General features: G+C 49.9%; 10 protein-coding genes across 10 annotated transcripts; 5 read left to right on the top strand and 5 right to left on the bottom strand.

The window, feature by feature from the left end:
* The first annotated feature begins 208 nt into the window (after positions 1 to 208).
* Positions 209 to 2824, top strand: ASPSYDRAFT_775515 (glutamyl-tRNA(Gln) amidotransferase subunit PET112). The gene is made up of 4 exons (XM_040850896.1): positions 209 to 872; positions 941 to 1017; positions 1075 to 1216; positions 1264 to 2824. The coding sequence occupies exons 1-4, from the start codon at positions 551 to 553 to the stop codon at positions 2514 to 2516; spliced, it is 1794 nt and encodes a 597-aa protein (XP_040704683.1). The 5' UTR covers positions 209 to 550; the 3' UTR covers positions 2517 to 2824.
* A 288-nt stretch (positions 2825 to 3112) lies between these two features.
* ASPSYDRAFT_56341 (arginase) lies at positions 3113 to 4301 on the top strand (the record flags this gene model as incomplete). Its single annotated transcript, XM_040849197.1, has 3 exons — positions 3113 to 3199; positions 3322 to 3905; positions 3998 to 4301. The coding sequence occupies 3 exons, from the start codon at positions 3113 to 3115 to the stop codon at positions 4299 to 4301; spliced, it is 975 nt and encodes a 324-aa protein (XP_040704682.1).
* Positions 4302 to 5023: 722 nt separating this feature from the next.
* On the top strand, positions 5024 to 5758 carry ASPSYDRAFT_29395 (uncharacterized protein; the record flags this gene model as incomplete). Its single annotated transcript, XM_040844641.1, has 3 exons — positions 5024 to 5175; positions 5247 to 5521; positions 5649 to 5758. 3 exons carry the CDS (start codon positions 5024 to 5026, stop codon positions 5756 to 5758), a joined length of 537 nt encoding a protein of 178 aa, XP_040704681.1.
* Positions 5759 to 6008: 250 nt separating this feature from the next.
* On the bottom strand, positions 6009 to 9217 carry fcpA (protein-serine/threonine phosphatase). The gene is made up of 3 exons (XM_040850897.1): positions 8791 to 9217; positions 8653 to 8739; positions 6009 to 8592 (listed from the first exon to the last, which is right to left on the bottom strand). The coding sequence occupies exons 1-3, from the start codon at positions 9036 to 9038 to the stop codon at positions 6402 to 6404; spliced, it is 2526 nt and encodes an 841-aa protein (XP_040704680.1). The 5' UTR covers positions 9039 to 9217; the 3' UTR covers positions 6009 to 6401.
* An 848-nt stretch (positions 9218 to 10065) lies between these two features.
* On the bottom strand, positions 10066 to 11432 carry ASPSYDRAFT_56339 (pepsin-like aspartic protease; the record flags this gene model as incomplete). The annotated part of the gene is made up of 4 exons (XM_040849196.1): positions 10066 to 10354; positions 10407 to 11061; positions 11115 to 11256; positions 11334 to 11432. The coding sequence occupies 4 exons, from the start codon at positions 11430 to 11432 to the stop codon at positions 10066 to 10068; spliced, it is 1185 nt and encodes a 394-aa protein (XP_040704679.1).
* A 226-nt stretch (positions 11433 to 11658) lies between these two features.
* Positions 11659 to 13195, bottom strand: ASPSYDRAFT_775237 (ankyrin repeat domain-containing protein). Its single transcript, XM_040850894.1, has 2 exons — positions 12995 to 13195; positions 11659 to 12924 (listed from the first exon to the last, which is right to left on the bottom strand). The coding sequence occupies exon 2, from the start codon at positions 12883 to 12885 to the stop codon at positions 12070 to 12072; it is 816 nt and encodes a 271-aa protein (XP_040704678.1). The 5' UTR covers positions 12886 to 12924; positions 12995 to 13195; the 3' UTR covers positions 11659 to 12069.
* Positions 13196 to 14149: 954 nt separating this feature from the next.
* Positions 14150 to 15704, bottom strand: rpt3 (proteasome regulatory particle base subunit RPT3; the record flags this gene model as incomplete). Its single annotated transcript, XM_040849195.1, has 6 exons — positions 14150 to 14168; positions 14222 to 14885; positions 14952 to 15238; positions 15295 to 15393; positions 15449 to 15490; positions 15547 to 15704. 6 exons carry the CDS (start codon positions 15702 to 15704, stop codon positions 14150 to 14152), a joined length of 1269 nt encoding a protein of 422 aa, XP_040704677.1.
* A 4301-nt stretch (positions 15705 to 20005) lies between these two features.
* Positions 20006 to 22969, top strand: ASPSYDRAFT_29390 (putative ARID/BRIGHT domain protein (SWI1); the record flags this gene model as incomplete). The annotated part of the gene is made up of 1 exon (XM_040844640.1): positions 20006 to 22969. The coding sequence occupies one exon, from the start codon at positions 20006 to 20008 to the stop codon at positions 22967 to 22969; it is 2964 nt and encodes a 987-aa protein (XP_040704676.1).
* Positions 22970 to 24103: 1134 nt separating this feature from the next.
* ASPSYDRAFT_87440 (mitochondrial 54S ribosomal protein mL49) lies at positions 24104 to 24878 on the bottom strand (the record flags this gene model as incomplete). Its single annotated transcript, XM_040851842.1, has 3 exons — positions 24104 to 24154; positions 24225 to 24610; positions 24722 to 24878. The coding sequence occupies 3 exons, from the start codon at positions 24876 to 24878 to the stop codon at positions 24104 to 24106; spliced, it is 594 nt and encodes a 197-aa protein (XP_040704675.1).
* A 268-nt stretch (positions 24879 to 25146) lies between these two features.
* Positions 25147 to 27059, top strand: ASPSYDRAFT_42675 (eukaryotic translation initiation factor 3 subunit E). Its single transcript, XM_040846506.1, has 3 exons — positions 25147 to 26367; positions 26425 to 26619; positions 26680 to 27059. The coding sequence occupies exons 1-3, from the start codon at positions 25232 to 25234 to the stop codon at positions 26696 to 26698; spliced, it is 1350 nt and encodes a 449-aa protein (XP_040704674.1). The 5' UTR covers positions 25147 to 25231; the 3' UTR covers positions 26699 to 27059.
* Positions 27060 to 27727: the final 668 nt, after the last annotated feature.

The raw sequence follows: 27727 nt of genomic DNA, 5'->3' as shown, positions 1-27727 counted from the left end.
CTCGCTGCTGGTAGACGCACTATCCTGGCCGCTGAGTCTGGATGCTTCTCCCTTGCTTATCAATGACGACGAATAGCTGTGTATGATATCAATTTTCTTCATTTGCGTGACGCCCAGCCCGCCTCAGAGATGTATCAGATGCTCCGCCTTCCCCAGTAACGCATAACAATTCCCCCTCCACATGTTCACCCCTTACTTCATTTGTATGCGCCCAGTTACACCATTGAATCAACCTAGTTCCTTGTGGAAGCAGCAGGCCGAGGTTCGTGCAAGGTTATCCATATTCCATTCGCAGGAACAGGATCTATACAGCTGTTGATTGTGGGCCTGAGGCAACAACTGCGGTGAGGGTTACCGTATCGTACGATCGCGCCGGCGTAATCAGGCACAAAACAAGCATTCGCGCTGTTTAGAATCGTATTCGGAGATCTTCATGTAATTTCGACTCCAATTCGCAGCATCAGTCTCCATCGCAAACGACTCCCACTTTGCTTCGTCTCTCGCTTCAGTCAATTCCTCCTCTTTATTTCGCAATATAACCCTATCCCACATGCTCCGAACATGCCTGCGCCATTGTCCCCGCGCGACCGTCCGATCCGTATCCTGCGTGCACCGTGAAATTCCCCAATTACTTCTCGCCCGTCAACAGAGCCCAGTCTCGTTAACCCCTCATATCCGCCGCGTGCAGACATCCTCAACAGATTCGCAAGATCGTGTCCCCCTTCGCAAACAACTTAAACAAGATGCGAAGGCCGTGAAATCCCGGAAGCGAGAACGACGAGAGCAGGAGGAGGCTTCCCGGCAGAAGTGGGAGTTGACCGTAGGAGTTGAGATCCATGCTCAATTGAATACAGAGACAAAGCTATTCTCAAGTGTGTCATTTCATTTATAGGCTTTATACTGCGCGGATAATCTCTAACCGGCTGGCTTGTGTAAACAGGAGCTTCGACCCTTCCCACCGAACAACCCAACTCAAACGTTGCTCTATTCGACCTCGCTTTCCCAGGCAGTCAACCGGTTAGACTTCCTATATTATGGGTACTCGTGATGTGGTACTGATCGATGATGGCATAGGAATTTCAAGTGGCGACCCTCCTTCCTGCCCTACGTGCTGCCATTTCTCTAAACTGCGATATCCAACCAGTCAGTCGTTTTGACCGGAAACACTACTTCTACCAGGACCAGCCAGCGGGGTATCAAATAACACAGTATTACAGTAAGGCTAACCATCTGCTACTACGGACGAGGCATTGACTTGAATAGAACCATTTGCGAGAAATGGCTACCTCGACCTGTTTAGCCACGACGGTATTGCGCCTGAAGACGGAGACCGAGTTCGCATCGGCATCAAGCAGATCCAGCTTGAACAAGACACCGCAAAGTCGCAAGAATACCCTCCATCCACCCAGCTCCTTGATTTCAACCGCGTTTCCCATCCACTGATTGAGATAATTACCATGCCGCAAATCCACACTCCCGCTACAGCAGCCGCATTTGTCCGCAAGGTCCAGTCAATCCTCCAATCTTGTAGCGCTGTGACGACAGGGATGGAATTGGGTGGTCTCCGCGCTGATATAAACGTCTCAGTCAGACTGCGGGGTGATGGTCCAGGCGTCCACCAATACGGAGGGGTTGGGGGCCTTGGTCAGCGGACCGAGATCAAAAACTTGAGCAGTTTCAAGGCAGTAGAAGATGCCATTATCGCAGAAAAGAACCGACAAATTGCGGTCCTTGAAAGCGGGGGTGTAATTGAGGGCGAGACGCGAGGCTGGACTATTGGAAGCACCGAAACACGGAAACTTCGAGGGAAAGAAGGCGAGGTCGACTATCGCTATATGCCCGATCCAGATATCCCTCCCCTTCGGATTGGCGAGGATATTATTTCAACGCTCAGAGATAATCTACCCACAGCTCCGGACGCGCTCATTGACATGCTGGTCGGTCAGTATGGCCTCCCTATAGAAGATGCAAAGCCACTTGTTGAGCTCGAAGACGGCGCGCGGCTGGAATACTACCAGGATGTTGTCGACATCTTACGTGATCTTCAGCATGATCTCGATTCCAAGGCTCAAGCAGCTCTCGGCCGTGTGGCTGGCAATTGGGTCCTCCATGAACTCGGCGGTCTGTTGACCAAAGCTGACCGAGCCTGGGATGTGGGAAGGGTTACTGCTGAGTCTCTGGCCTCGATTATCGACCAGCTCCAGCGACAAAAAATCACCGGGGCGACGGCCAAGCAGGTGCTTGCCATGGTGTTTGACGGAGACCAGCGACCGATCATTCAACTACTCGAGGAGGAGAATCTTATTCTCCGCCCTCTCTCGCGTGAAGAATATATTGCCCTTGCGAAAGCAGCTATAGAGCTTAACCCCCAGATGGTTGAGCAGATTAGGAGCAAAAACCAGCTAGGCAAGCTCGGCTGGTTCGTGGGCCAGATGATGCGCATGGGCGAAAAAGGTCGCGTGGAAGCGCAGAAGGCCGATGCAACGCTGCGGGAGCTTATTTTGGGCTCACAGTAATCATTCATGTGTGAAGTAGTCAGTGTAAGATAGTGTCAGGGAAGGACTGTATAGTGTATAGATATCCATGATGTCATGGCAGCAATAGAACAAAACGATACCCAATTCACTTAAACCTATCCAAAAGTGTCTCAGTCATATCTCTCAGCACCAGAACCAATTGCTAATAGAAACTGACGATACCGCATGGTGGAGTGGGATGGCAGCCGTCTTTCTCCTCGACCTGCACTTAACGGATGCGCATTTCTCTACTAATTCTTAAAAGCAGGTATTAGCGATGCCCGCCCCACGGCTGCCAGCAACATAAAGAAAGACCACGCCGTTGATCAAGGGGGTCTTTTTTTTCCTTCACTCTTATATCCTCTGTTCAACTTTCATCCTCAGCAACCAACATTCTACAACAATTTTCCTCGAAATTGTTGTACTTCTTGCTCTTCTACTGTTGGTGCTTCGTCTTCTTTGGCTCAGCTCCACCCACTGACGGGGCTCCCTTTTAGGCCTTCTAGAATCTTTTTAGTCTACTTTTTTCTCTCATCGCCCAAATCTTATCTCGGCCTCCATCTTAGCAACACCTGCTACTACGTTCTGTTGCCGAAATGACTCAACCATCCACTATCGAGCAGAGATTCCTCTCTCAGCCTAACCAGCTGGGTGTTGTCGCGGTGGGCTTCAATGGCGGCCAGGTACGGGTACCCGCGGCTCAGCGCCGATCTTCTGCAATGCGCTTCACCATTCTTACTGCACTCTGCAGGGGTAAGTTACCATTCAGGCTAACATGTCGGGCTTTGTCCCCGTCCCATGACAGTGCAAGCTTGGCGTCGAGGCAGCTCCTATGGCCCTCATCGAATCCGGTCTCCTTGATCAGCTGCGCGAAGACCTTGACTATGACATTCACTACGATAACATTGTCCACTACTACGAGAAGCAAATCCCTGCTGATGACCCCGACCACCGGGGCATGAAGAAACCTCGCGCTGTGAGCGCCGTCACTGAAACGCTCAGCTCGCAGACCTACGAACACTCCAAGGAGGGAAAGTTCACTCTGACTCTCGGCGGTGACCACTCGATTGCGATTGGGAGCATCTCGGGTATTGCCAAGGCGACTCGCGAGCGCCTAGGGAGGGAGATCGGTGTTATCTGGGTTGATGCCCACGCTGATATCAACATTCCCGAGCAGAGTCCTAGTGGGAACATCCACGGGATGCCAATGGCGTTCCTGACTAGACTCGCGAAGGAGGAGAAGAAGGACGTCTTTGGGTGGTTACAGGACGACCACATCATCAACCTCCGCAAGCTCGTCTATATTGGACTGCGGGATGTCGATCGTGGTGAGAAGAAGATACTCCGTGAGAATGGCATCAAGGCGTTCAGCATGCACGACGTTGACCGGTAGGCTCCCCCTCTTCCCTCTCCCCCCACTCCTCCTATTTTCTATCCTGCCATCCCTCTAGCTTGTAATATTGCGGTTGCTGACGGGTTAGACACGGAATCGGCCGCGTCGTCGAGATGGCGCTCGCTCACATCGGAAACGACACTCCCATCCATCTGTCGTTCGACGTCGATGCGCTCGACCCTCAGTGGGCACCTAGCACTGGAACCCCCGTACGTGGGGGGTTGACTCTCCGCGAGGGAGACTTCATCTGCGAGTGTGTGCACGAGACGGGCAATCTCATCTCTATGGATTTGGTCGAGGTCAATCCCAGCCTCGATGCCGTGGGGGCGTCCGACACAATTCGAACTGGTTGCTCGCTGGTGCGCAGTGCGCTGGGAGATACCCTGCTGTAGGCTGTGTAATGTATGTCAGTCGTTTAAGGTCACATAAGATAGAGACTATACAATAATAATGAATTATGAAGCGATCGCCCGGCTATGGTGTTGTTGAAGCTGTTGTGTGAAGTGGTTGTCATTTGCGGGAGCAGAGCCCTGCCACCGGAATTAAACAGTATGGAGTATAGAAAAACAAACCCCCGCCCCCCCATTTTCTACTTCACATTCTCAACCCTCTGCCACGAAAATACCAAGCTTCCTTTTCATCATATCACCATATCGTCATATTAAAAAAAAAAAAAAAAAAAAGGAAAAAAATCCAACTTCAACGCTTTCTCCAAAGCCCAACAAGCAACCCAACCCTGCAGGGCCCCCGCTTATCTAACGCCGATCTCGACCAGCGCATCGCATTTCGAGACAACACCACCGTCCAGCTGCAATACAGCCTCACTCCGGACAGCGCAGATGCGCTGGCCTTGGCCTTGCCTTAACACCTGATTATACGATATAACTCGCACCGAACCGGCCCTATTGGTGCGGCGCATACTCATCACATCTCACGCTACCCGACTATCCCTATATACCTGCCCTATAGCCAGGTCCGACACCTGCATCTTCGGCCCAGCATCATTGATATGAGACGCAGGACCTCTCAGCATTAATTTGAACTTTACCACCAATTTACCGCTACAGAAAAAATAAACTCAGCCTGCGAGAGGGAGCAACCCAGACACACAACAATGCCACGCCGTCATGCCCCAAAACATTACCGGTGGCCGGAAATCCAACTCAATATCTGGATTCTCACCGTCCTCGCGGCCTCCTGCATCTGCCTGGGTATCTTCGCCTGGTTTATATCTGTCCAGTCAGAGCTGGGACTCGGGATCCCATGGTATGTCTTCCCCCATCCACGGCTACCCTTCTCCCTCGACTGCATAACTAACCAATACACTCACCATTTAGGCTCTTCCCATACATGCTTACAACTTCCGCTCTCGCGCTCTTCTTCGTAATCTTTGTCCTCGTCCTCGCGGCACAAGGCTTCCTGCTTCCCGGGATAATCCTCGTCGGAACATTCATCCTTTTCGCGCTCTGGCTAACAGGGCTCATCGAAACCTCGCTCCAGATGTACGGCGTCGTCGCCAACATCAACGATAACTGCCAAATCTGGGTGTACGACAATCGTCAGGGCGGCGATAATCTGGATACTATGGCATGGATTGCACAGAGTAATATTTGTACGTTCTGCTCTGTCGTTCCCCCCTTCCTTTCTTTCTTTCTTCCTCTCTCACCACCCGGAGCGTTGCCGTTTCATTCTCCATTGTTAAACTGAATGAGCTTAATACTGACTGGTTTCGTTGATAGGCAACTGCTGGCGAACGGCGTTCGCGTTCGAGCTGGTAAATACAGTGTTCTTTTTGTGGATGATTGTTATGGCGTGGAAGGTACATCGGGATGTTCACCATCGCCGTTGATTGCGATTGCGATACTGACTCTGAGTCTTGCAATTCCACTTCTACCTCCTTCGTTTATATGGATTGATTGATCAGTTAATGGATCTATGATATATGTGAATGGGACGGGTGAGGATGTGCGTTATATCCTATCAGTTGTTTTGTATTATGTCCCATGTTGATGTTTAACGATGCATATTAACGGCGTATAATTGGGTAGCGTTCCTGTGTTTATTAATTCTATATATTTATATCGATTGGTACTCGTTCCAATATCAAATTCAATTTCCATTCCATTCATATATTTTCAAAGTTTGAGGTATCTAGGCCGACCTAGTCAATATAGCCAACCCACCTAGGCCATATGTATCACAATCTGAATAAGATAGAGGAAAATAAACCAAAGAAAACCCTAAATCGAAGTCACCAACGCCTCGCTATGCGATCTCAATCGATCCGATGCTCATAACAACCACAACCTTCCGGACGACTTGGCTGCGATCGCGAACAGAAAATATACAAAGCGAAAGCAAGGCATATAACCAACCATTCCTTCCCTTTCTCCTCTAGTCCCAAGACAGTAAATGCAGTTAAAAATCGTCAAGAGATGTCGAACTGAACAACAACACTGTGTAGCGAGGTCCAGACGAAAATTGAGACTGGTCTAGCCATTGTCCTCGCCAATGTCCTTTTCGGCTTCTGAGTCGTGTCCGCCTTCTTCGAATGCAGCGAGCATTTCACGTTCCAGTTCGTCGTCATCCTCTACTGGGTCCTGGGGGTAAGTTGAGTCAGGATTCTGAGCTGCAGCGGCCTCTTCTTCGGTTTCGGGAAATGCGACGTCTGGGATTTCTTCCTCCGCGCCAGTGACAACTTCTGTGCCGGGCTTGCAGCCTGCGTTAGGAGCTGAAGCACCACCGCCTGGACCAGCACTAGCAACTTCTTTCAACCCGGTGCTCCGTTCATATGACCGCTTAATACGCTGCGAGAGACGAGAGCCAGGGGCATCACCCGATTCAGGCTGGATTTCTGAATCGTCTTCATCACCTTCGTCGGTGTCAGCTCCTTCTTCGCGCTTGCGTTTTTTGCCCGGGGCTGACGTCGGAGGCACTTCGTCGCGTTCCATGAATGACGCTTCACTGTCGCTTTCGCTTTCGTCGTCACTGCCTAGGAATTCCTTGAGCTCTTCGTGGACAGCAGCCTCCTCGTCCTCGTCGTATCCGATAGGAGACCTTTCGTTGAGTCCGGAGGATTTGAGGATGTCATCGTTCAGCTCGGAAGTCTCTTCATTATCTGTGAAGGAGTCGCCTGTCGCTTCGTCGGAGGATGAGAGCCACGAGCTCTCGGCTACCTCCTTGGAACTGGGTGAGATGGGTGGGCCTCGCTCGTTGGGGTGGATGGGAATAAGATACGGCGTCTCGTCTAGATGTTTCCACTGGAGTAAGCTGTCTATAAGCCATTGCTTCTGGACGATCTTGATGTGAGGGTATCGGGTTGCTTCCTGGAATTTGGCGGTACGCTTCCCGGCGGTTAGGAGATGCGTGGTTCTTTGGTTAATCTTGTTTGCGAATGTGACACCGAAACTCTTCGCGTGGTGCGTAATTTCGAGGTTTGCGGTGTCCTCGGTCAACTTCCATAGTCCAGAATGAACGATGACAACATCACCCAGGATACGGCGTTTGATCTCTGGTAGGATATCCTTGACATCGGGAACTAGTTTTAGATCCACGTCCTTTTCCTTGGAAATGGCCTTTTCGCCTCGTAACGCAGCCACCCGTCCTCCTAAACCCCTTGCTCGCTTTTTCTCATAGTCATCGTAAAACTTGGTGTGGACTTGCTCTAGCCGGTATGCTAGCTTGATAAGTTCTTGGTCGTTGTCAATGAGTAGATGATGACGATGTTTTGACGGATCTTGCGACTCATCGACGGCAGACGAGTCGCTGGATTCTGCTGATTCATCCTCGGCATCTAGTTCTTTTTGCTTCTGCAAAAGTGGACGGTCTTCGACTTGGTGCATTATCGTCTCGTCTTGCGCATCACTTTGTTCCTGGAGCAACCTCGGATTATCTCCGCCGCCCATGGTCACCAGCTGTTCTAGGGTTGATACATCGGTCGAATCGTGTTTTTCTGTCGATCCATTGACATGGTGTTCGGTGGTTTCTGGGGCTTTGTTCGCCTCCTGCTTCTCCTCGGCGGTCTCCGTCTCCTGCTTTTTCGGCAGGAAGCTGGAATTGATGTCCCCTATGCCGACGAAGAAGTCGTACGGCAAAACCTTGATAAGGTTGGGACTCCATCGCCAAACGTCCCCGCGGTCATCGATGATAACTACCATCTTTGTATCCACGGGGAACAGCCGATGGAGGTTTTTAACGGACAAACTTCCACTCTCATCACGACTGAGGATGCGGTCACCGAAGAGTTTCCGATCTGGGTCTATGATACTATGGATGGCCTGTGCGTAAGACCTAGTTCCCATCGTGTAGATGTGCAGCTCATACATCTCCGAGATATTCTGTAAGAATTCCTCTAGTCCCGGTCGTAGCTTAATATAGTACCAGCAGCCACGCATCCCTGGACCATCATCTACCAATTGAAATGCCCGCACATCACTCACGGCAGCATGGTTCGGATTATCTTTGTCTGCCATCCACTCACCAATAGTAGGGTCAACGGCTGCATGGATAATGGTTTGATCGAGGTCAACTACAAGCGAGAGTTTCCGATTTGCTAGCAGGCGCCGTTTTGCATCTTCTTCCACGCGTACAGCCTCCCTCTCGCTTACAGTGAGCGCCGTATTGTCATGAGTCATCTGAATTGGCGCGCGCATAGAATCCGTGATCTCCGTGTTATACGTCGCCCTATAAACAAATTAGTCGCTGGTCTGAACGTAGCGCCAACAATGAATAAGGAACACCTACTCAGTCATATCCTTCCCACATTCAGCGCAAAGTCCACCATACTGCACTTCGTGCGCGCATGGCTCATCAATCTCAACGATATCAACGCTAGGCGGGGTCAGCAACCGGCACATAATATCCAAACAGAGAGACACTCACGGTTCATCAATAATGTCCCCTTCAGTAATCTTCCACTGCACAATCGACCCATCAACGGTCGACTCAAACCGTGTCGGGAAACTTCGCTTCACATCGATCTTGTTTCCCAACCCATCTCCTTCTGTAACAGTAGTTTGGTACACATACCAGAATATCGCCTCATCCCTCTCCACCTCATCACCGGGTTGTTTCAGCAACGACGTAACGGTGATGGGGTAGTAGAGACTCGACGGTAGCCGAAGAAGCATGCTCTGTACCGATGTTGTGTTTCTCGCGTATCTTTCGTCAGACTCGTATTCTTGTTGCTCCCCGCAACCTCAATGGATACGGGAGGCAGAGATAAGCCGCCGAGAAGCAACGATCGCGATGTAGTAATCTCGTATCCGACAGCTAGGGAGCCATGCCCGTCGACGGGTGAGGGATTTACGAGCCGTCGCCGAAACACCCAGCCTCAAACCGCGGATGAAGCGAGTAGGGGAAGTCAAAAGCGAGAAGAAGAGCTTGGTATATACAGGAGCGTTTTAGTTTTCTCGAGGTCGTGCGGAAAAGATAGTGTACATGGGTAGTTGCACCTGGCCGCCACAAGCTCACGCGACGGGGTTTTAAAAAGCAAAGAAAAGAGGTTCGCGGTCAAAGAAGGGCTTGTCGCACTTAACAGCACATGAATGAGATGAAACAATTATCGATGTTTTAAAATATTAACACAGGACGACTCGGGAGTTGAGGCGAATGGAGCAGGTCGCGGAGATGGGGTGATGAAAGAGAGCTGGAGGTCAATGAGTGACCTCAAAAGGCTCCAAAGGCGGCTGGCTGGCGGCCTGGTCGGTAAGGCAGCAACCACTAACCAGGGTTCCCTAAGCGGTCGGCTCACCATGCGGGGCGACACCCCAGATGCGAGCCAGGTTCATTCTTCACGGCAAGTGTTCAGTTTGACCGACTCCACAACTAAGATTCCAACATTACTATATGTGTTCTACAGTTTTCACGGATTTACTAATTTGAGAGGGTCATTTCTGACTGCAGGTCTAGTTTATTTCGTAGCCAAAGGGTAACACTAGCTCGGGAAATCCACTAACGATGAACCACAACATTATGACAATGAATCGCCGATTCAGGAAACAATGGGGAGTCCACGGGCACCCCCCAAGCACTGGAATCATTTGCAACAACGATTTCCAGTATGCCCCTCAAAGAGGTCCCCATTCAAACGAGAGCCTGAGATGAAACAAGAAAACGACGAGGTAGGGTACACATATATAATAGATTCTATGTCGTTTACTTGGCCTTGGCGAGACCAACGGCGCTGTTGCCGAGGTCGTACACGCTGTACCACTTGCGCAGGAAAGCATCACCGAGAATGGCCAGAGGGCCAACGGGTTCGGGGAAGTCCATGCCCATGAAGGCACTGATGCAAGATCCCTGGACCTCAAGTGTGTAGTCGTAAGGACCGATGGTGAAGTTGTGGCCGGTCAAAGTGAAAGTAAGGTCAGGAAGAGAGTCGCGCTTGTCACAGTCGACGCTGTATTGGCCAGTGAAGCCCTTCTTAGCACCAATCTGGGCGTTACTTGGCAAAAGTCAGCATATAGTTTAGGAGCAATCTAGAGGGTATCACTCACATCATCTCAGCCAGGTTGGAAGGCAGAGCAATTAGAGAAGTACCGGTGTCAAGAATGACACCAGTGTTGTCCAGCTCAGCAACATCGTCGCCAAGAGCAATGGCGTCAAGGTCAACCTCCCAGTAAGCCTTGCGGCGGAGAGGGATGTTAATCAGCTCACCCTCATAGTGATCCTCGTCGATACCACCAAAAGTAGCGACGGAGCTGTCACCCTCCTTGTTGGCATCGCCAAGGTAGAAGGCAAAGACTGGCTCATCAAGAAGACCTTGCTCAATCATCTGATAGAAGGGAGGGACAATCTTGTTGACAGAAATGGTATCGAATCCAAGACCGAGGATTCCATCGAAGCGGCCGAAGGCAAAGGCCAGACCAGGCTCGCTGGTTGCCTCGGCAAAGTCCTGGCCCTTGATTTTCAGGTCACCGATCTTAAGGTTGTCTTGAGACACAAATCCACTCAAGCTGCCGGAGCCATACTGAATGGCGAACTCGCTGCCGTTCTTCTTGTATGTGGACGAAGCAGAAGAGTCATACTTCTCGTGTAGGTAGCAAGCGATGGAACCGCACTCCGACGATGGAACCCACAGGTTGGAGCTACCAGTGTCGAGGACGACTTTGAAGGTCTGAGGAGGGGTACCGAGCTCGATCTCAGAGAAATCTGGTCAAGTCAGCCATCATGCTATCGTGCAGGAGTCCAGATAAATCACATACATTGCGCATTCAAGAAGTTGTCAACCAGAACATCATGGCGGCCCATGGCGTTAACGGGTTCATTCTGAAGTGTTTGCTGTCCAAACTGGCCCATGTACTTCTGGCCTAGGGCATTTGCGTGGTCGGCGATGTTGCGAGTGATCTATTCAGGTCAGTAACAGGTACAAACGCGTTTCATAATCCCAGTCCAAAAGATATAAGCTCTGGTGGAACACTCACAAACTGTTCAGTCAAGGGAACCTTGTTGAGCTTAAGCTTGTGAACCTCGGCGGAGGCACAGCCCAGCAGCGCCGAAGCTGCGAGCAAGGAGGTCTTCATGATGGGCGACAAGAGCGCGAAAGGAACGAGAAACCCAAATGAAAGAATGGAATCTACAGATATGGATCAAGCGATGATGGAAGAAGTAGGGAGGTGACAGGGAGGAGTTGGAGAAGGGAGAGAGGAGAGCGAGCAAGACAGGTGAGATGATGCAGGCCTGCAGCGGGTGACTGGCGGTTGCGGAGCGACCCGGAGGGCAGCCAATCACCGGAACCCCAGCTGCGTCATCGGCCTGGGCATCTTCCAGCTGAGAGAGGTCGAGGTGACCGAATTTCTTGTTCATTCTTTACATGAGTGTCGCGTCTAATAATAGATGACCTGCTCTAAATAGCCCGTGTATTCTTTAATATGCTTTCCAGACCGGCCGTGTTGGGAATTGGAATACGGATACGGAAGATAGCACGCAAGCAAGCTGGTGGCTGGAGCCTGATAAGCGCCTTAATCTTATCAGGCTAGTGCATTATCGAGTGACTAAACCCTTGGTGCCGCAGGCACCGACGTAGGATCTCCAGGCACTGATCTGCTACATACAAGCCAGGCTGCTACTGGCCTTCTTCGATAAGTACCTAAAAGCCCGGGTCGCTCTTCCTCATTCAATGAGTAGTATCATTCACGATCCTCCAATATTGTCCGAGACCTATTTCCCATTATTCGAGTCATTATTGCGCACCCAGTCACCCACGGTCTTCAGGAGCGGTTGAATGTTTTGATATTCGCCCTGGTCCATGTCGACGTCTCTAACGAGAACTCTAAATAACCTGCCATTTTTGGCCTGTATAGCATGTACCAACAGGTCTTTTCGCCTTTGTTGCTCAAGGTCCGCTCCTCTCTCAACAAGCAGGGCCACCACGCCGTAATGGCCACGGCGAACAGCCCAATCTAAGGGTGATACACCCGACCTAGACGAGGGGTTTGGCTCGGCACTGACTTCTAAAATTCGTTCAGCTATTGCCTCAAAGCCATGCATCGCCGCAAATAATAAAGCCTTAGGAAATTCTGGATCGACCCATTCTTGCAACAAGAGCTCGACCATCTCTTGGTTTTCCTGGTTTGTCGCCCAAGCTACGGCATACGACCCAGACTCCTCAGTCACAATGCCCTCGTCGAGTATCAGACGTACTATGCCTATCAGGTTGTGGTATATCGCCATCTGCAACGCTGTCCCGTGTCGTCCATCTATCGCGCAACCCACCGCGCTGAACTGTTGCCTGATGAGTCGTGCCTGAGCCGAAGTCAGGCCGTGCAAACGAGCCCACAGGTCATCATTCACTGAATCAAAAGGGAGATTCGACCTGCTCAGCGGGTCAATCTGAGCTCCTGCTTCAAGCAGCAGCTTTGCGGCCTGCGTATTGTTCAATTCGATGGCTCGGAGCAATGGGGTAGTGCCATTCATAACCCCTCGATCAATGCGACACTTGGGCAATCGGTCGGTGAGGAGTTTGATAATTTCCATATTGCTACCATCCACAGCATACCATAAGGTAGTTCGGCCCTGTGCATCTTCGACATCGGGATCAGCACGCTCCTCGAGCAAGAGAGACACCAATCGCTCATAGCCGCACTTTACCGCAGTCAATAATGGGGTTTCCCAAAACAAGTTTCTGCTCTCTAGATCGACGTGATGCTGCAGTAGCAAGCGGACCACGGATTCACGGCCCATGAGAACAGCCAAAGAGAGTGCAGATCCACTATTATGACCCCATTGCTCCTTGACATCTAAATCCGTAACTCCATGTCGAATCAAGAAGCAAATAATACCATCTCTTCCGTACCGGGCAGACTCGAAGAGTAGCATCATGGAAGGGTCATTCTTGACATCCAGCCCTTCTTTCACTAACCTCTCCAGGGTGTCTTCGCGGCCGTGCTTTGCTGCCCATCGGGAAACACGCAGAGGGTCGTGTTGTACTGCATCCCGATAGAGATAAACGTTCAAAATGGAGTGTAACTGGCGAGATGACTGGATAAGCGAATTCTTCTGGTGTCTTGAAACCAAATGATCCCATATGGATTTGAGGATTTCATTAGGCAGCTTTAGGAGAGACATAGCGGTAGCCTGTTTCGAAACTGTAGATCGGGTGGATGAAGGCAATGGTCTCGAAAGAAATACTGCCCTAGTATCTCCTTTAGGTATAAATAGAGGTAATAGAGAGACTTGGGGGAATTAAATACCCTATATCATTCCATGGATGTTATAAGCAGTACAGCCAGGCAGTCTTATCACATATACTATCAGGTGTCGAAGCGAAATGTTATAATACAGAAGACGGAGTAGAGTGAAGTTACGAGGTTAAAGAAAGTAGATACTATTTGAGAGTCCAATGTCGTTAAGAGGTTGGAAAGAAAGGCTTGAGGGGTTTTACAGTCAGCGAACTTGCTTGAGGGGCGCCCTCCCAACCCCAAGTCAGCCAAATCCTTCAGTTGAACAGACCTCTAAGAGTAAATGGACACGTTCCTTCAGGGTTGTGGGAAGAGAAGCCAACTTCTGGAAACAACATTCAGAGAACTAAAGTGCTATTGCATATTATCGTGGAGGCAATCTTCTCTCGCGTGCTACGCGACCTGCTAGATACAATTACAAGGATAGTCGGGGTGAGACCGATAAGACGGCCATTGCACAACATATGTGCTAGCCAAATATCTTGGTGATACAGTTTATTTCTACCTTCTCGCTATGCACAGCCAGGACTACCACCACATGATCAAAAACGACCCCCAATTTACCGGTAGAAGTCGGGTCTGAGAGCTTGTTAGCACCATATATCATGGAAATGATGGGAAGAATAACATACCTGTCATCGTCCTGTCCGGTCTTAACTTGAGCAGAGTAAGCATCCTCAAGATCAGACTGGATGATGTTGTATCGGTTCTTGCGAACCGCGCGGAGACCAGCTTCTTGCATGATTGCAGCAATAACGGCACCGGACAGCGGCTCGTTTCGGACGATGAGAGAATCCAGATCCACCTCAGGAGACAAGGACATCTTAGAGGCGATTGTGGAGAAAATCAGTCGTCGCTCACGCCTATCACGGAGAGATGGGAATTCAATCTTTCGATCCAAACGACCAGGTCGCAGCAAGGCTGGATCGAGGGTATCCGCTCGGTTGGTGGCCATGATAACCTTCACGTTGCTTGACTGCTCGAAACCATCCATTTGATTCAAAAGTTCCAGCAGAATACGCTGAACCTCACGGTCAGCACCGGTCTGCGCATCGAAACGCTTTGTGGCAATGGCATCGATTTCATCAATGAAGATGATTGCTGGTGAGTTTTCTCGAGCCATCCTGAAGACATCGCGGACCATACGGGGTCCTTCTCCGAGATACTTTTGCACGAATTCTGATCCGTTCACTCGAATGAAGCTAGCGGTGGTACTGTTCGCAACCGCCTTGACCAACATAGTTTTTCCGGTACCTGGAGGGCCATACAAGAGAACACCGCGAGGGGGATCGATACCTAAGAGAAAAGACAAGTATTAGACACGGCACAAGTAAAATGTCGCGTAAAAAGGCTGACGCATACCGATTTGCTGGTAGAGGTCAAAATGCGTCAGAGGAAGCTCGACGGCCTCTCTGATCTCCTGCTTCTGCATATCAAGACCACCAACATCTGCGTATGAAACATCCGGCTTCTCATTTTCGCCTAGCATAGCAATAGAAGAGTCGGCCTCCGGAGGAAGAATATCGACAAGGGCATTGGAATGGCGGTGCAGCGCGACGGAAGATGACGGTTTTAGCTTTTCGCGGTCAAGGGTAGAGAGGATGCGGACGACATAGTTCGAGCCGGTCGACGATTGTACGATACCGGTGCTATAGCAGACATTAGTTTGAGTTCAAAATGATCACAGTTTTCTCGATTATCGTACTTCTGATCGATCGCTTCCATGAACTGGCCAATGACCAAGGGTACACTCTGTATCCGCTTGATCTCTTCTTGTGCACGAACCAGTTCCCTCTTCAAACTCCTAGTGATCTAGGTCAGCAAAGAGCTCTCTGTAATGTCACGAAAGCAGAACAAACCTTTGTTCATCCTTGATGTATTCCTCTTGGAGTTTGATGTACCTGTGGTTTGACTAGTCAGCTAAAGCACCGGGTTTTAGAATCCGACCCAAACATACTCCAAGTGTCTTTGCAGTTTCTTCAAGGTAGCGTATTCGTCACCGTCGTCAGCCCCTGTACCTTCGAGCGAATCTATGTTGGGAATCGTGTCCAAGGGAGCTGCCTTCGTGTAAGACGAGAGGGCGCTCGCCGGGTTCTCCACGGCGACGTCTCCCATTGCGGATGGCGTTGATAGGGAAGTAGAGAAAAGTGGCGGTTCGTAAGTATCTGGAAGATGGAAAAGCGGGCGAAATGATGGTTGGGGTTGAGGAGTTTAAAAGAGCCTTGTCTGTCCAGAGCTTCGCCAGCACCAACGATAGACGCATCACTCACGTAGCTCTCGCCGGTGGTGGCACGTGATTTTGAAGCTTGGCGGCTTCCATTGCTTGGCGTGGCGAGGAACCTCTCAGAATTTCGGAGCTTCAAAGCGGATGTTGAATTGTTCAGACAAGTTGCTCAAAGATGCGAGAATATAATAATCAAGTTCGAGAGTACGGCTACATCGTAAACTGCTCCATCCTCTGGCTATCTGGCAATTAGCTTCGCGTCGTGCTTGTGTTTTGAACCTTTTCTACTGTATTCTGTAGTTGATCCACCTAGCTCCATTAAAACGACATCCGTCGAAAACTATATTTTGTATTGCAGTGAAGACTTCTTTACAAAGACAGGCCTATTGTACAACAACTGGCCAGAAACTAGCCGCCTCCAATGACTCTAGCATCATAGCACTTTGTGGTTGCCGGATTGCACCGAATAGTACATCCAGTGCCAGCTATATCTGATCCCATTATATCGCTATACTTGTGTGTGAGCCCCGGACAGCCCGTACCTCCGGAATCCAGGCTTTACGGCTACCAGCTACGGATATGCGATGATCACCTGTCCTTGGTCTCGAGATATTGTACAGCACAGCTCCCGGCAATTTGCCCGTCAACCCTGGTTATGTATATTTTCACACTAGGTGAGTTTGCTGTAATGACGGCGCTCACGGCACTGGCTCATCTGGAAATTCCCATTTACACATTTGAAGTAGAGTTCTCACCTTGCTGTTTGGTAACAGGCCACACAGTAGCTATATTAACTAGTTTGACGAGTTGGATTAGGCGTGGGGACCATAAAGATAGCCATGGCTAACAGGTAGGGAGTAAATAAGTAGTAGTATATTGTTAAGAGATATCGAAGTGAATGAATCGTAACAATAGGACAGAGCTCATACCTGGCCATGATGAGTGACGTACTACGCATGGACAGGCTAATTCTTGAATAGGCAAGTTTTTGAAGAATTGGACCTTTCTTAGTTCCCATGTGAAGTTTTCAGTGTTATTCTTGCGTTGAATAGTACACTTCAGAAAACGAAGCTGAGTTTTACAGTATGTATCAATAGCCCCACCATTTTCGCAGAAAACGTGCTTAATACCTCCAGTCTCCATTCTCTCTGAGTTAGTAAAACCTTACATAGCAGGCAGGGTGGATATCTCAATGTACTCCGCATGAAAAAAGCAACTACATCTGAAAATCAAGACTCTAAAGAGCCAATCCCTGGCAAAAGGTGACTCGCATTTGTACCTGAAAGCGGCAAATATCGGGGTAGAGCTAAGTAAGGATGGATCTTTCAAACGACGACATTGTGCCTGGTGTGGGAGATGGTGTGGGCCAGAAGTGCGTCGTTGTTTGGAGATGAGAGGTAGTGTCAAAGCGGCAGGGGCGTTCAACGCGACCCCAGTGATGGAAGACGCAAGGCATTTCGGTCAAGAGTAGAACTGCCATAGCCTGCACACACTGGCTTGACCATCAAAATTCCCCAAATTTATCTCACTAAGACGAAGGTCAGATCCATGAGGCAGATCCGCGGCTGCAAGCGCCGAGCGGTGGGTTCAGGCTGCCGACGCGAGGGGACGACGGAGTGTGGCCCATGATCGATAAACTAATCGCAACCAGGCAGAAGAAGGGCTCGGTTTGGGTTGGGATCTGAAGAGCCCGAGGACCAAGAGCCAGGAAATAGTTAATAAGTAATGGAAGGAACAAACTACAGCAGCTACCAGCCAACACAATTGACCCCGTTGCTGGATGAAACATGCAATGGCAGGGAGACAGACAGGAGTTCTTTTACCAAAAGATGAATATTTCCTGCGACGTGTAACCGTAATTTCCCTCGGGATCTAAAGAACATCATCAACTTACCACAGCTGATCGCCGGTTCGGCAGCTACCACCGAATACCGCCTGAGTTTCCAGATGACGCAGATGAACCATCCAGAAAGACAGTCTACTGGACCCGGAGTAATTCGCAACTTCAGCCCCTTTCCGGGCAGCTGCAGACCAACTGACTTTGTGTTAAAACATTATTGCAGTCTCTTCCGTGTCCAGTACTCCTCGCTGGCCCAAGTCTTCGAAATCGGCCCAATCGTGATCTCCCATAGTGGAGCGTTATATGGACGTGGCAGGTGGGACAGCAATCCATGGACAAGGTACGGAAACACTTTTCGTAAACCCGTGATTGAAGACTGTAGAGTTGGATGCACCCAAGGATTAGTTTGAATACGGCGAGGGGGTTGTAACGGCTCACTGCCCATCCATACCTTTTGACGCACTCAAGATTGGGCGGATCATTTCCATCAGGTGGGCAGCATGAGCCGTTATAAATAATCCCTCTCTCCGTGACCGAATTCTCCAATCCCTTTTCTTTCTTCTTTCTTCTTTCTTGCCATTTTATTTATTCTCTGAAGCCAGCTTTCGATGGCCCCTTTCTGTTCTAACCGGGCTCTACGCTGGTCACCCGCCTTTCCTCAGTCTCACACTACCCTATATCTACTAACTACTACAAGTTCGGAGAGTGCTCCATTTACGAGTAGGATGATGAGCTCCTGGCGCCTTTATTTGAATTGCAAGGCTTCTGCGCCAGCATAGACTGCCATAAATGATCATGGCAGCTGTCATCAAGTGTCACTGTTCGGCCCTGGGAACCACCTCGATGAGGACTGGCAGAGGCTCGGAGTCGAGAGTCAACACAGACCGGCTAACCAAAGCAGGGAACTAACAGTGCAGGAAAGGGGTCACGCCAGCAAATCCTTCTGCCATCGCCAACGGGCTGAGCAGCGTGCAGCGTGCAGTGGGCAGCTGGCAGCTGGCAGCAAGATTGAGATCGATCCCAAGAGATCGTTTGATTCTGATTGTTTCCCCGCTAGCACGGCATTCCCTGCTTGTGGACGGTGAGTGGACGATGAGTGGCCGAAAACGCAGAGAACACATTCCACGGGCTCCATCCGGAGCGGAACAACGCATCCTCCCGGCACGCTGCCACTGGAAGTTGGAAACCCCTTTCCGCCTGCTAACCTCCAGAACGGAACGACTGACTTGCTTCTCCTGTGTCTCTGCTGCTTAGATTATTACTGCTCAGATCTGGTAAAATAACTTACTGGAAAGTCATCCGCCAGTCTCCATCTGACTTTTGATATCCCTGGCCCTCCCTCCCATTGAATCTGGGGTGCTGCTTTCCTCCACGCCCGTCTCCATTCCGACATCCCCCATCCCCTTGTGCCTCCACTCAGCGGCCTTTCCAAGCGATCGAAAATTCCGCCTTTATGAAAAACTAAAATAAGAAATAAAATACAGTATTTTGGCCAAGTGTGTTCCGTACTACAGTGTATGGTGTACTATCTCCAGGTACGTCTTTTTTCCTTACAATCCTCACCGGCCGCCTCCCTTCCCGCCATTGGGTCTGTTACACGCCTCGCGCTCTTGTGGCCACGCACTGCGACTGGTCGGCATCCGGCCGTTACGGAACCACCGCATCTTGCAAGACCTCTTTATGGGCCTGACCATTCTTCTTATGCTTCCTTTTTTTGAAGCTTATTTATTCCTTCACGAAAGTCTATCTTGAAACCCTGTTGTGGTGTTTTTTTGCATCTTGGCGGCTCCCATCCGCAGCGGTTAGCTGACTGGCGCTTTTTCCACCAGACGGTCTCTTGTTTCCCTTTCACAGGTCCCGTGACCACCCATCCCTCGCAGCCTCCCTCAACCTGCCAACCGCTGCTATTTCGGGACTGGCTACCATCGTCCGCTTGCGAGTCGGCATTTTAATAGTCCAGCCTTGTCGGTATGTACATCCTTTTTTTTTCTTTTATTTTATTCATTATAATTTTGTGATTGTCTGAGTCAAATTTGCAATGCACTTACCTGCTGTCCTTTGACTTTGCTCGAGGTTTCCGCGTTGGGTTGATCTGTTCGCCTGTGCTTCGCCTCGGTCGTGTCGCAGACCCAGGCGCGACAACTGACTATCCAAACTGACGCGTCAAGACCTTGAGCATCTATCGCAACCCGTGTATTTGAGTTTGCTAATCACTGCAATGTGAAATGCGGCCACCTTTGTTATTATCTCTTTCCCTATCGGTCGCTCGTTGAATGATGAAAAACGTTGTACCTGTGTCATCTTCTCTAACAGCGCTTTTGCCTTGCAGATGGGTTGGTAAAACCGCACGACATGAATGCCTGGCCTCTTGACGCCCCGAGCCTCCTAAACCATGAAAATGGCGCTTTTCATCAGGCGACCATTGATCCCTCTGCCGCCTTCCTCCACGCCTCTCCCACCCCCGATCCTAACCAGTTCCAGCGCATGTTCAATAATGGTGTCCCGCGGAATGCATCCCCTGGGTTCGCCAACCCTAACCAGGTGATTCCATCAAAACGCCCGCGACCGGAGGATGGAATCTCAATGTCGCCGAGGCAAGCTCCTGGTGGACTTTCTTCGCGTTCACAAACACCTCAGCAGGTTCCCTATCCTGGATACCAGGGTCCTGTCAATGGGGCGCCTCAATTCCCCCATCCAGGGCAGTTTCCGCATCTCCAGCAAGGCGCGTCTGGAAATGTTTCGCAATCTCCAATTGTGCAAGATTTTGACCAACATGGGGCCCAAAGAATGGGGACAGCTTCTCCGAGCCCATTCTCGCCTGCCGGACCTCATATGGGAACTCAAATGTCTCCCTCACAATCCGACCATCCAAGCCGGGTTAATACACCACAAAATAATTCGTTCATGCCAGGCCAGCATTTCCCACAAGGAATGGGCCCCGGCTTTTCACCCTCACCTGCAATGACATCCTCTTCCGGACAGCCGCCAATGCAGGCGCAATTTGGTGGTATGCCTCAAGGTTATCAACAGGCATTCGCCGCTCAGCAACAGCAGCAGCAACAGCGAATACATGCTATGCAGATGCAGAACCAAAACCGCGCTATGAACATGAATCCCGCAGTGGCTGGACGACCCATGGTAGCGGGCATGAACGCCATGGCAAATCCACAACAGATGGCTGCTATCAGACAGATGCAGCAGACCATGGCGAAACCTCCGAACCCCGAGGGTTTTATGCGGTCTTTGCAGAAATTCATGATGTCAAGGAATTTGCCTCTTGATCCCAATCCTGTTGTATCTGGTCGTCCTATCAACCTTGTACAGCTTTATGCGACCGTTATGAAACTTGGGGGCTCGAAAAAGGTCACAGCTGCAAACATGTGGCCAGTGATAGCCCAACAACTCCAGTTCCCCCCCGTTCAATTTCCCATGGCTGTCCAGGAGCTTCGCGAACTTTACCAGAGAAACCTCGCTGCCTACGAACAGGCTTTCCTCAGCAGTCAGCAGAAACAATTTTCAGACCAAGCTCAACCGCCTTCCGTACCACGACAGCCCAGTGATCCATCAGGCATGCAGTTCCAATCACCCGCTGTTAAACCCGCCCCAGGATTCGACAGCTCTCAGCCGTTAGGGCACCCCTCTCCTGTTAGTACATCAACACCGAATAGTGTGCACCAAGGCGCTGTCAATGGCTTCGCCACTCCCACACCAGCCAAAGCACAAAATAAACAGCAGCAAAACCAACATCGTCTTAGTGTCCCCCGCCAATCTCAACCACCAGCCACACCTCACGACCTAAATGGACCGTTGTCTACCCAGTCTCCAGTTCAGTCCGAGAAGGGACCCAGCTCTGCCGCTGGGAAACCGGCCGATGAAGTTGATCAGTCCTCTAACAGACCTCTTGGGCATCCTATTCAAGACACATTTAAGCCTATGGTAATCTCGGATTATAAGCTCCATGGTCCGGTTGCTGTAGGGGAGATGTACCAACTGGGAGAGGAAATCACAAGGTTAAAACCAAATGTGCCAACGTTTGCTGAGCTTGGTGTAATTGATATCCATGCTCTGACGATGGGCATCAAGTCTGGCATTCACGCAGAAATTCGAATGGCATTAGACACGCTTGTTTCGCTTTCGTCCGAACCCGGCGTCCAAATATCATTGGATAATTGCGACGACTTGGTTGACAGCCTGATAGAATGTGCAGAGGACCAAGCCGATTTATTAGCTGAACACTCACCAGAGGTCTCGGACATGATGCTACTGTCATCTTATGAAGAGATCAAGCGCGGTTGTCAGTCTGAATGGTCTTCACTGGCCACTGTTCCCGAGTTTGGAAGCACTGAATACGAATTGGATCGGGCAGTCGACAGGCTCATATGTATTACCACAATTCTGCGCAATTTCTCCTTCATCGAGTCTAATTTCGACATATTATCAACGGCCCCGGTTGTTGAATTTATCTCAACGATTGTCCGCTATCTTGGCACCAGGAACATGCTCCTCCGATCATACCAGAACACGTTGGATTTCATGAAGGATACTGTCACCTACCTGAGCAATGTGGCGCACGCTATCCATCTACCAAGCAAAGAAGATGCTGTTTGTCTTTTACACTTTCTTCTATCCTTTGCGCCGTTCCCGGGGCCAACTATGTCATCCGATGGCGTCATGTTCACGACCTATAACCCGTCTGATCATAAATATACGCCGGCTGCTGTCGATAGTTTGGCAAAACTGCTGGCACGAGACGAACCAAATCGGACGTTCTTCCGCTCAGTATTCTCTAGCGATGGTGCCTCCACAGCTCAGCAAGAACTTCTGACCCGCGCCTTTAGTCTGGCCATCTGCCCTGTTCCTAATCAGCCTAGGAAGCCGCTTGCAGTAGCAGACATTCGCAAAGTATTCCTCATGCAAGGCCTTTTAGCCGCAGACATTCTCTCTGGGTTTGCTGAAGGGACAACTGCCAAATCTTGGCTTGAATCCGTGGATGGGTTTGCTATACATCTCCTCCGTCTTTCTTGCCTTCTAAGCACAGAGCGTGTTCCACCGCCACTCCCGAACGCCCGTCAAACACACGCTGCGAGGGCGCAGGCTGAGGCTGAGGCCGAAGCTTACGGTTCTATCATCAACCGAGGACTAGCAATTCTTCGGCGCTTAGCTGAGAAGTCGAAATATGCTGATGCAAACTCAACACTGCGATTCCCATCTGGAATCCTTCCGAAGAAGGAAAGCCTACTTGGCGCACTATTGATGCCGAATGTCGACCCTAGTGTCGTCCGACAATTGATAACGTACGCACGGCTTGCGGATTGATGAACCACGCCCTCTTTATTTTTGGTCTATTTTCTAGCGACGGCATTGGCTATTTTTGAATTTCATAAGTGACATTATTTTTTCTGTCATGTCTTCTATTCATCCCTCAGTAAACTATTACTCTACAAACGCTTTTATTCATTCAAGCAGTTTTTTCACTTCGTCTGGCGCCGGTGGAAAAGGGACTACTACTACTACTACTTGTGAGGCGTGACAATTGTGTATTTTTTTCTCTTAACTTACGCTCTGTACAATGCTCAATACCCTCGGGCGAGAGATATTACGACATCTGAAATGGTGCTTTCTATGATCTATAGCTCTCTAGAAGTCATTGATGTTCTCATATTTATCTCCGATTGCTGTATGCCGCATGTACAAGGCAAGCCCTTCACTTGTTACTCCCGGAATACCTCCTTCGCGAGGTCCGGCCATCCTACGCCTTGCTAGGAGTGTCAACACGAGCCAATAATCGAGCTAAACTTGAAGCTATCGGTGCATGACTAAATTCACGGGATAAGTGAAACCGCCCGCGTGTCGTAATAACAAAATGGTTCTACATGGTATATAGTTTGGAACACGGCAGAATGGTTACAAGAAGAGTATACCAATATGAATAGCCATAGATTCATTGAATATGCACTATTACATACAGAAGAATGCCTAAGCCACGCCGATGATACAGAAGCCAGAAGCCAGGGGAGACGATGAGAAGAGGCGATAAAAAAAGGAACAAGAAATAAGGAAGAGAGAAAAGCGCAACTCCTGAATGACAAGATATAGAAATGTACACGCCGCATCGAGAAAATAACGATGTGGAAAGGAAATAGGTAGACAGATGGTTGGTTGGTAGTCTACCTGCCTATCCAAAAAGATAGGTGGAAAACGTGGAATATAATTCAGTTGACAGGGTCAAAGGTTGCTTTTTGATGTGAATATCAACTTTTCTTCCCTGGTCTGCTTCTCACACGTATTATTTGCGCTCGCGTTGTCTTGTAGAATGACCCATTATGGCATTGACATTAACCCAGATGTTGGGTCCATTTTGTTCAGCCGAAGAGGAAAATATCAGTAGTGTGAAATAAGATGACAGGTCGTGGATTAGGACGCGATCGAAGAACGGATAGTCGTCACGACTTAAAAATTGCGCTCAAGGAGAAACTTTTGGATCTCGGGTTTTCGCCAGCCCTGTTTAAATAATGTGTTAGTTCGCATTGTATAAGATTGCAAAGAGCCCTAGGAGAGGGAGAAGCCGTACCTTGACAATGATATGCCCATTTAGTCGATTGATTGTGATTTCTGAACTCTTCGCAGAATTGCGCTCGCCGGACTCAAGTCCTAAGTATCGTGCAAGGTCGTTCCTCAAGGCGTCTAGGTCGCCCTCTGTCTTCTGGATTTTCGTCTGCTGCTTCGTTCCTCCGGCCTTGGTAATGAGATAGACGGGCAGTTGGTTCGACGGTGTTCGGCGGATGAAGTAAGGGAGGTTTGTGAGTTGCAGATTCGCGGCCGCCGGCGGAGGGGTGATTGTTGATGTGTTTTCTTTGAGGGTCTGGGATTGGCGTTTGAGTTGAGCGAGGAAAGTTCGGCGTTGCTGCGTGGAGATAGATAATTGGGAAGTGGCGCGCTGGGACTGGAAAGGTGTTTCTAGGGTAAATGTTAGTAAAGAGCGGCCAATTTCTTCATATTCGCGATATAAAACTGGAGCTGTGCTGAATGGCATGGGCGCCGGTGGCTGACGGAATAGCTATAACGTACGAGAGCTGATCAATCTAGATTGGGAGCATTGAGATGCCACTGAGCTACGTATCCCTGAAGAAATAACGGGCTGTGCAGCGCGTTGTAGGTAGCCTGAAACCACCGTCGACTGCTTGCGAACGGCGGAGGCTGGTAGAGACTGCATGAGAGAAGCCATCTGTGCAAGGAATATGCGGGGAGGTGGAAGAAGAAAAGGTCAACGCAGACGTGGCGTTGAATGCCCTCCGAAGGATAACGGACCACGCGGGTAGAGGCCGAGGGCGAGGTGGGAGGAACGAGAAGGGACTCGATGATGGTCTGATTGATATCGAGACAGAAGCAGGACTTTTTGCTCTCTGAGCGGAGACCTTCCGCTAGTCCCGGAACGGATTAGCGCCCCAACCAACCCTCCCGCCCACATTTTCTGAATCTGAAAAGAAGCCGCACACTTTGCTCCTCATCCAAGACGAAGTCTCCGTCCCTTCGCATTCTCACCCCATCCCCCCGGTCTCTTTCCTGTCGCTGTTCGCCATGGCAGCCAACGTCCCTCCTTCCGCTGAAACCCTTCTCAGCGGCGCCGCGGCCCACAAAACCGCTGAAGAGATCGCCAACCAGTATGACCTGTTGCCCAAGCTCATTCCCTATCTCGACCGCCACCTCGTCTTCCCTCTGCTCGAATTCAGCTCCGGCCAGGATGACGACTCCGAAATTGTTCGTGCGAAATACGAGCTTTTGAAGCACACCAATATGACCGACTATGTGGCCAATCTGTGGCAGGAAATCAACAACTCCGACTCGGTGCCCGAAGAATTCGTGAAGAAGAGAGAGGAGGTTCTTGCCAAGCTGCAACACTACCAGGATGAGAGCGAGAAGATCACCGAATTACTGCAGGATGAGAGTGTGGTGGGCAATCTGCGAAGCGATAAAGTTGCCAACTTGAAGTTCCTCGAGGAACAACACGGAGTTACGATCGGGATGGTCAACAGTCTTTTCGATTATGGTCGATTCCAGTACAGTTGCGGTAGCTACGGCAATGCTGCTGAACTTCTGTATCAATTCCGTGTTCTCTCCACCGATAACGACAAGGTCGCCTCGGCTACATGGGGTAAGCTGGCTTGTGAAATCCTCACCACCAATTGGGAGGGCGCTATGGAGGAAGTCCAGAAGGCCAAGGATTCAATCGAGACAAGGCTTTTCAACAACCCCGTTGGCCAGCTTCAGAACCGCTCCTGGTTGATCCACTGGTCTCTCTTCCCCTACTTCAACCACGACCCCGCCCGCGATGTCCTCACCGATCTTTTCTTCTCCCCCGCCTATATCAACACCATTCAGACCAGCTGCCCATGGGTTCTCCGATACCTAGCTGCGGCTGTTATCACGAACCGGAATCGTGCGCACAAGAACAACAGCGTATACCAGAGGCAATTGAAGGACCTTATTCGCGTTGTTCGCCAGGAGGGCTACGAATACACAGACCCCATTACCGACTTTGTCAAGGCGCTCTACGTTGATTTTGACTTCGAGGAGGCTCAAAAGAAGCTCGGCGAGGCCGAAGATGTGCTGCGGAGCGACTTCTTCCTCGTTTCTGCCGCTGATGCATTCGTCGAGGCTGCGCGACACCTCATCTCCGAGAGCTACTGCAAGATCCACCAGCGGATTGATATCAAGTATGTGGAAATATGTGGCAACAAAAAGTCAAAGAGCAATGCTAACAGTTAAACCAGGGATCTTTCCACCCGCCTCGGCCTCAACCAGGATGAGGGTGAGAAATGGATCGTCAACTTGATCCGTGATACCCGTGTCGACGCCAAGATCGACTACCAGGAGGGCACAGTGATCATGAACCACCCCCCTCAATCTGTATACCAGCAAGTCATTGAGAAGACAAAGGGTGCCTTCTTCCGGACACAGGTCCTGAGGTTCGTCAATCCCGTTAGCCACGCCATTCTTAGAAGCCTAACTAACTCGTACTTTCTCAGCGCCGCCGTTGCGAAATAAATTCAAACTCCGTCGTATTTGAATCTTCAAAAGAAATCATTTTTTCTATTCCCTTGTTGGTTCTGTTCATGTTGGTAGTATTCCCCTGCAGAATGCGCGGGCTTCTTCTTGAATGATGGAAACCCAGCAGAGTGGCATAAGGCCGGCGTTCAGGTGGTCCCGCTTTCGACTTTTTACCTCTTACTTATTTTCCTATTGGCTACCTTATCCATCATTCCTGTTCCTTCTCTCCTACCTACTCTTAAATGACTCGTCTGGTTCTTGACCCGTCGAACCAACAAGACACCTCTTAACACGGGAAGACAAAGAAGCAAGGTAGAAGGGAACGATGGAATACTGTCTCTCTCACCCCTTTTTTTTTCACCTCCTTCCCTCTAGTGCAAGTGTGTCCCAGATGTGATATCTTGGCCTCACTGCTCTACGTACTCTCACGACTCAAAATCATCAAGTTGTCTACTATCTTCCCACATGTATTGACCTGATCGATGTTGTTACGAATGACCTATAGAGATGATGGAAATAAACCGGTATTTGATTCTCTGCAGTAATTGCCATTTTTGGTATGTCCTATGTTCCACGATAAAGATTAAAAATAGAATTGGCATCTATAAAATTGTATGTTGTACTGTGTATATCATTCTCGTCCCTCACAGCCCAGCCTTTCCCCCTCGTATCGATATACCATATCTCTTCTACTATATGCACTTAGGAGGTATCTCAATTAAGGCTAATCCACAGGACATCCTGGGCTGTCGACCTTTGTATTGGCTCATCCTCTGGGAAAATAGGTGGGATACTGAATATGCGAAACGAATATAGACAAGCAGGAATTAAGATAGAAATCTAGTACAGGGGGATATCTCTGGTGTCCGAAACAAACAACGAGTAAAAAATGTCCGAGAGAAACGACTAAACAGACAGACACACAGTATTGTATGCAAGGGAGGGAGGTCAAGATGGAATGGAAGATGCAGTATCTAATAGATGGAACCCGAAACACCGAGAAAGAAATGCTGGGGTAAGGCCTTT

Source organism: Aspergillus sydowii, assembly GCF_001890705.1.
Source record: "Aspergillus sydowii CBS 593.65 unplaced genomic scaffold ASPSYscaffold_3, whole genome shotgun sequence".
Lineage (NCBI taxonomy): Eukaryota > Fungi > Ascomycota > Eurotiomycetes > Eurotiales > Aspergillaceae > Aspergillus > Aspergillus sydowii.
This window is presented reverse-complemented; position numbering and strand designations above follow the sequence as displayed.

Bases quoted from the DNA above. Each gene is read 5' to 3' on its own strand.
- ASPSYDRAFT_775515 (XM_040850896.1), top strand. From the start codon at position 551: ATGCTCCGAACATGCCTGCGCCATTGTCCCCGCGCGACCGTCCGATCC. The intron at 873-940 runs GTGTGTCATTTC...TTGTGTAAACAG, and splicing joins AGAGACAAAGCTATTCTCAA to GAGCTTCGACCCTTCCCACC. The intron at 1,018-1,074 runs GTTAGACTTCCT...ATGATGGCATAG, and splicing joins CTTTCCCAGGCAGTCAACCG to GAATTTCAAGTGGCGACCCT.
- fcpA (XM_040850897.1), bottom strand. From the start codon at position 9,038: ATGCTTCTTCGGCTACCGTCGAGTCTCTACTACCCCATCACCGTTACG. The intron at 8,740-8,790 runs GTGAGTGTCTCT...GACCCCGCCTAG, and splicing joins GGGGACATTATTGATGAACC to CGTTGATATCGTTGAGATTG. The intron at 8,593-8,652 runs GTAGGTGTTCCT...ATTTGTTTATAG, and splicing joins TGTGGGAAGGATATGACTGA to GGCGACGTATAACACGGAGA.
- ASPSYDRAFT_775237 (XM_040850894.1), bottom strand. From the start codon at position 12,885: ATGGAAATTATCAAACTCCTCACCGACCGATTGCCCAAGTGTCGCATT.
- ASPSYDRAFT_42675 (XM_040846506.1), top strand. From the start codon at position 25,232: ATGGCAGCCAACGTCCCTCCTTCCGCTGAAACCCTTCTCAGCGGCGCC. The intron at 26,368-26,424 runs GTATGTGGAAAT...CAGTTAAACCAG, and splicing joins CACCAGCGGATTGATATCAA to GGATCTTTCCACCCGCCTCG.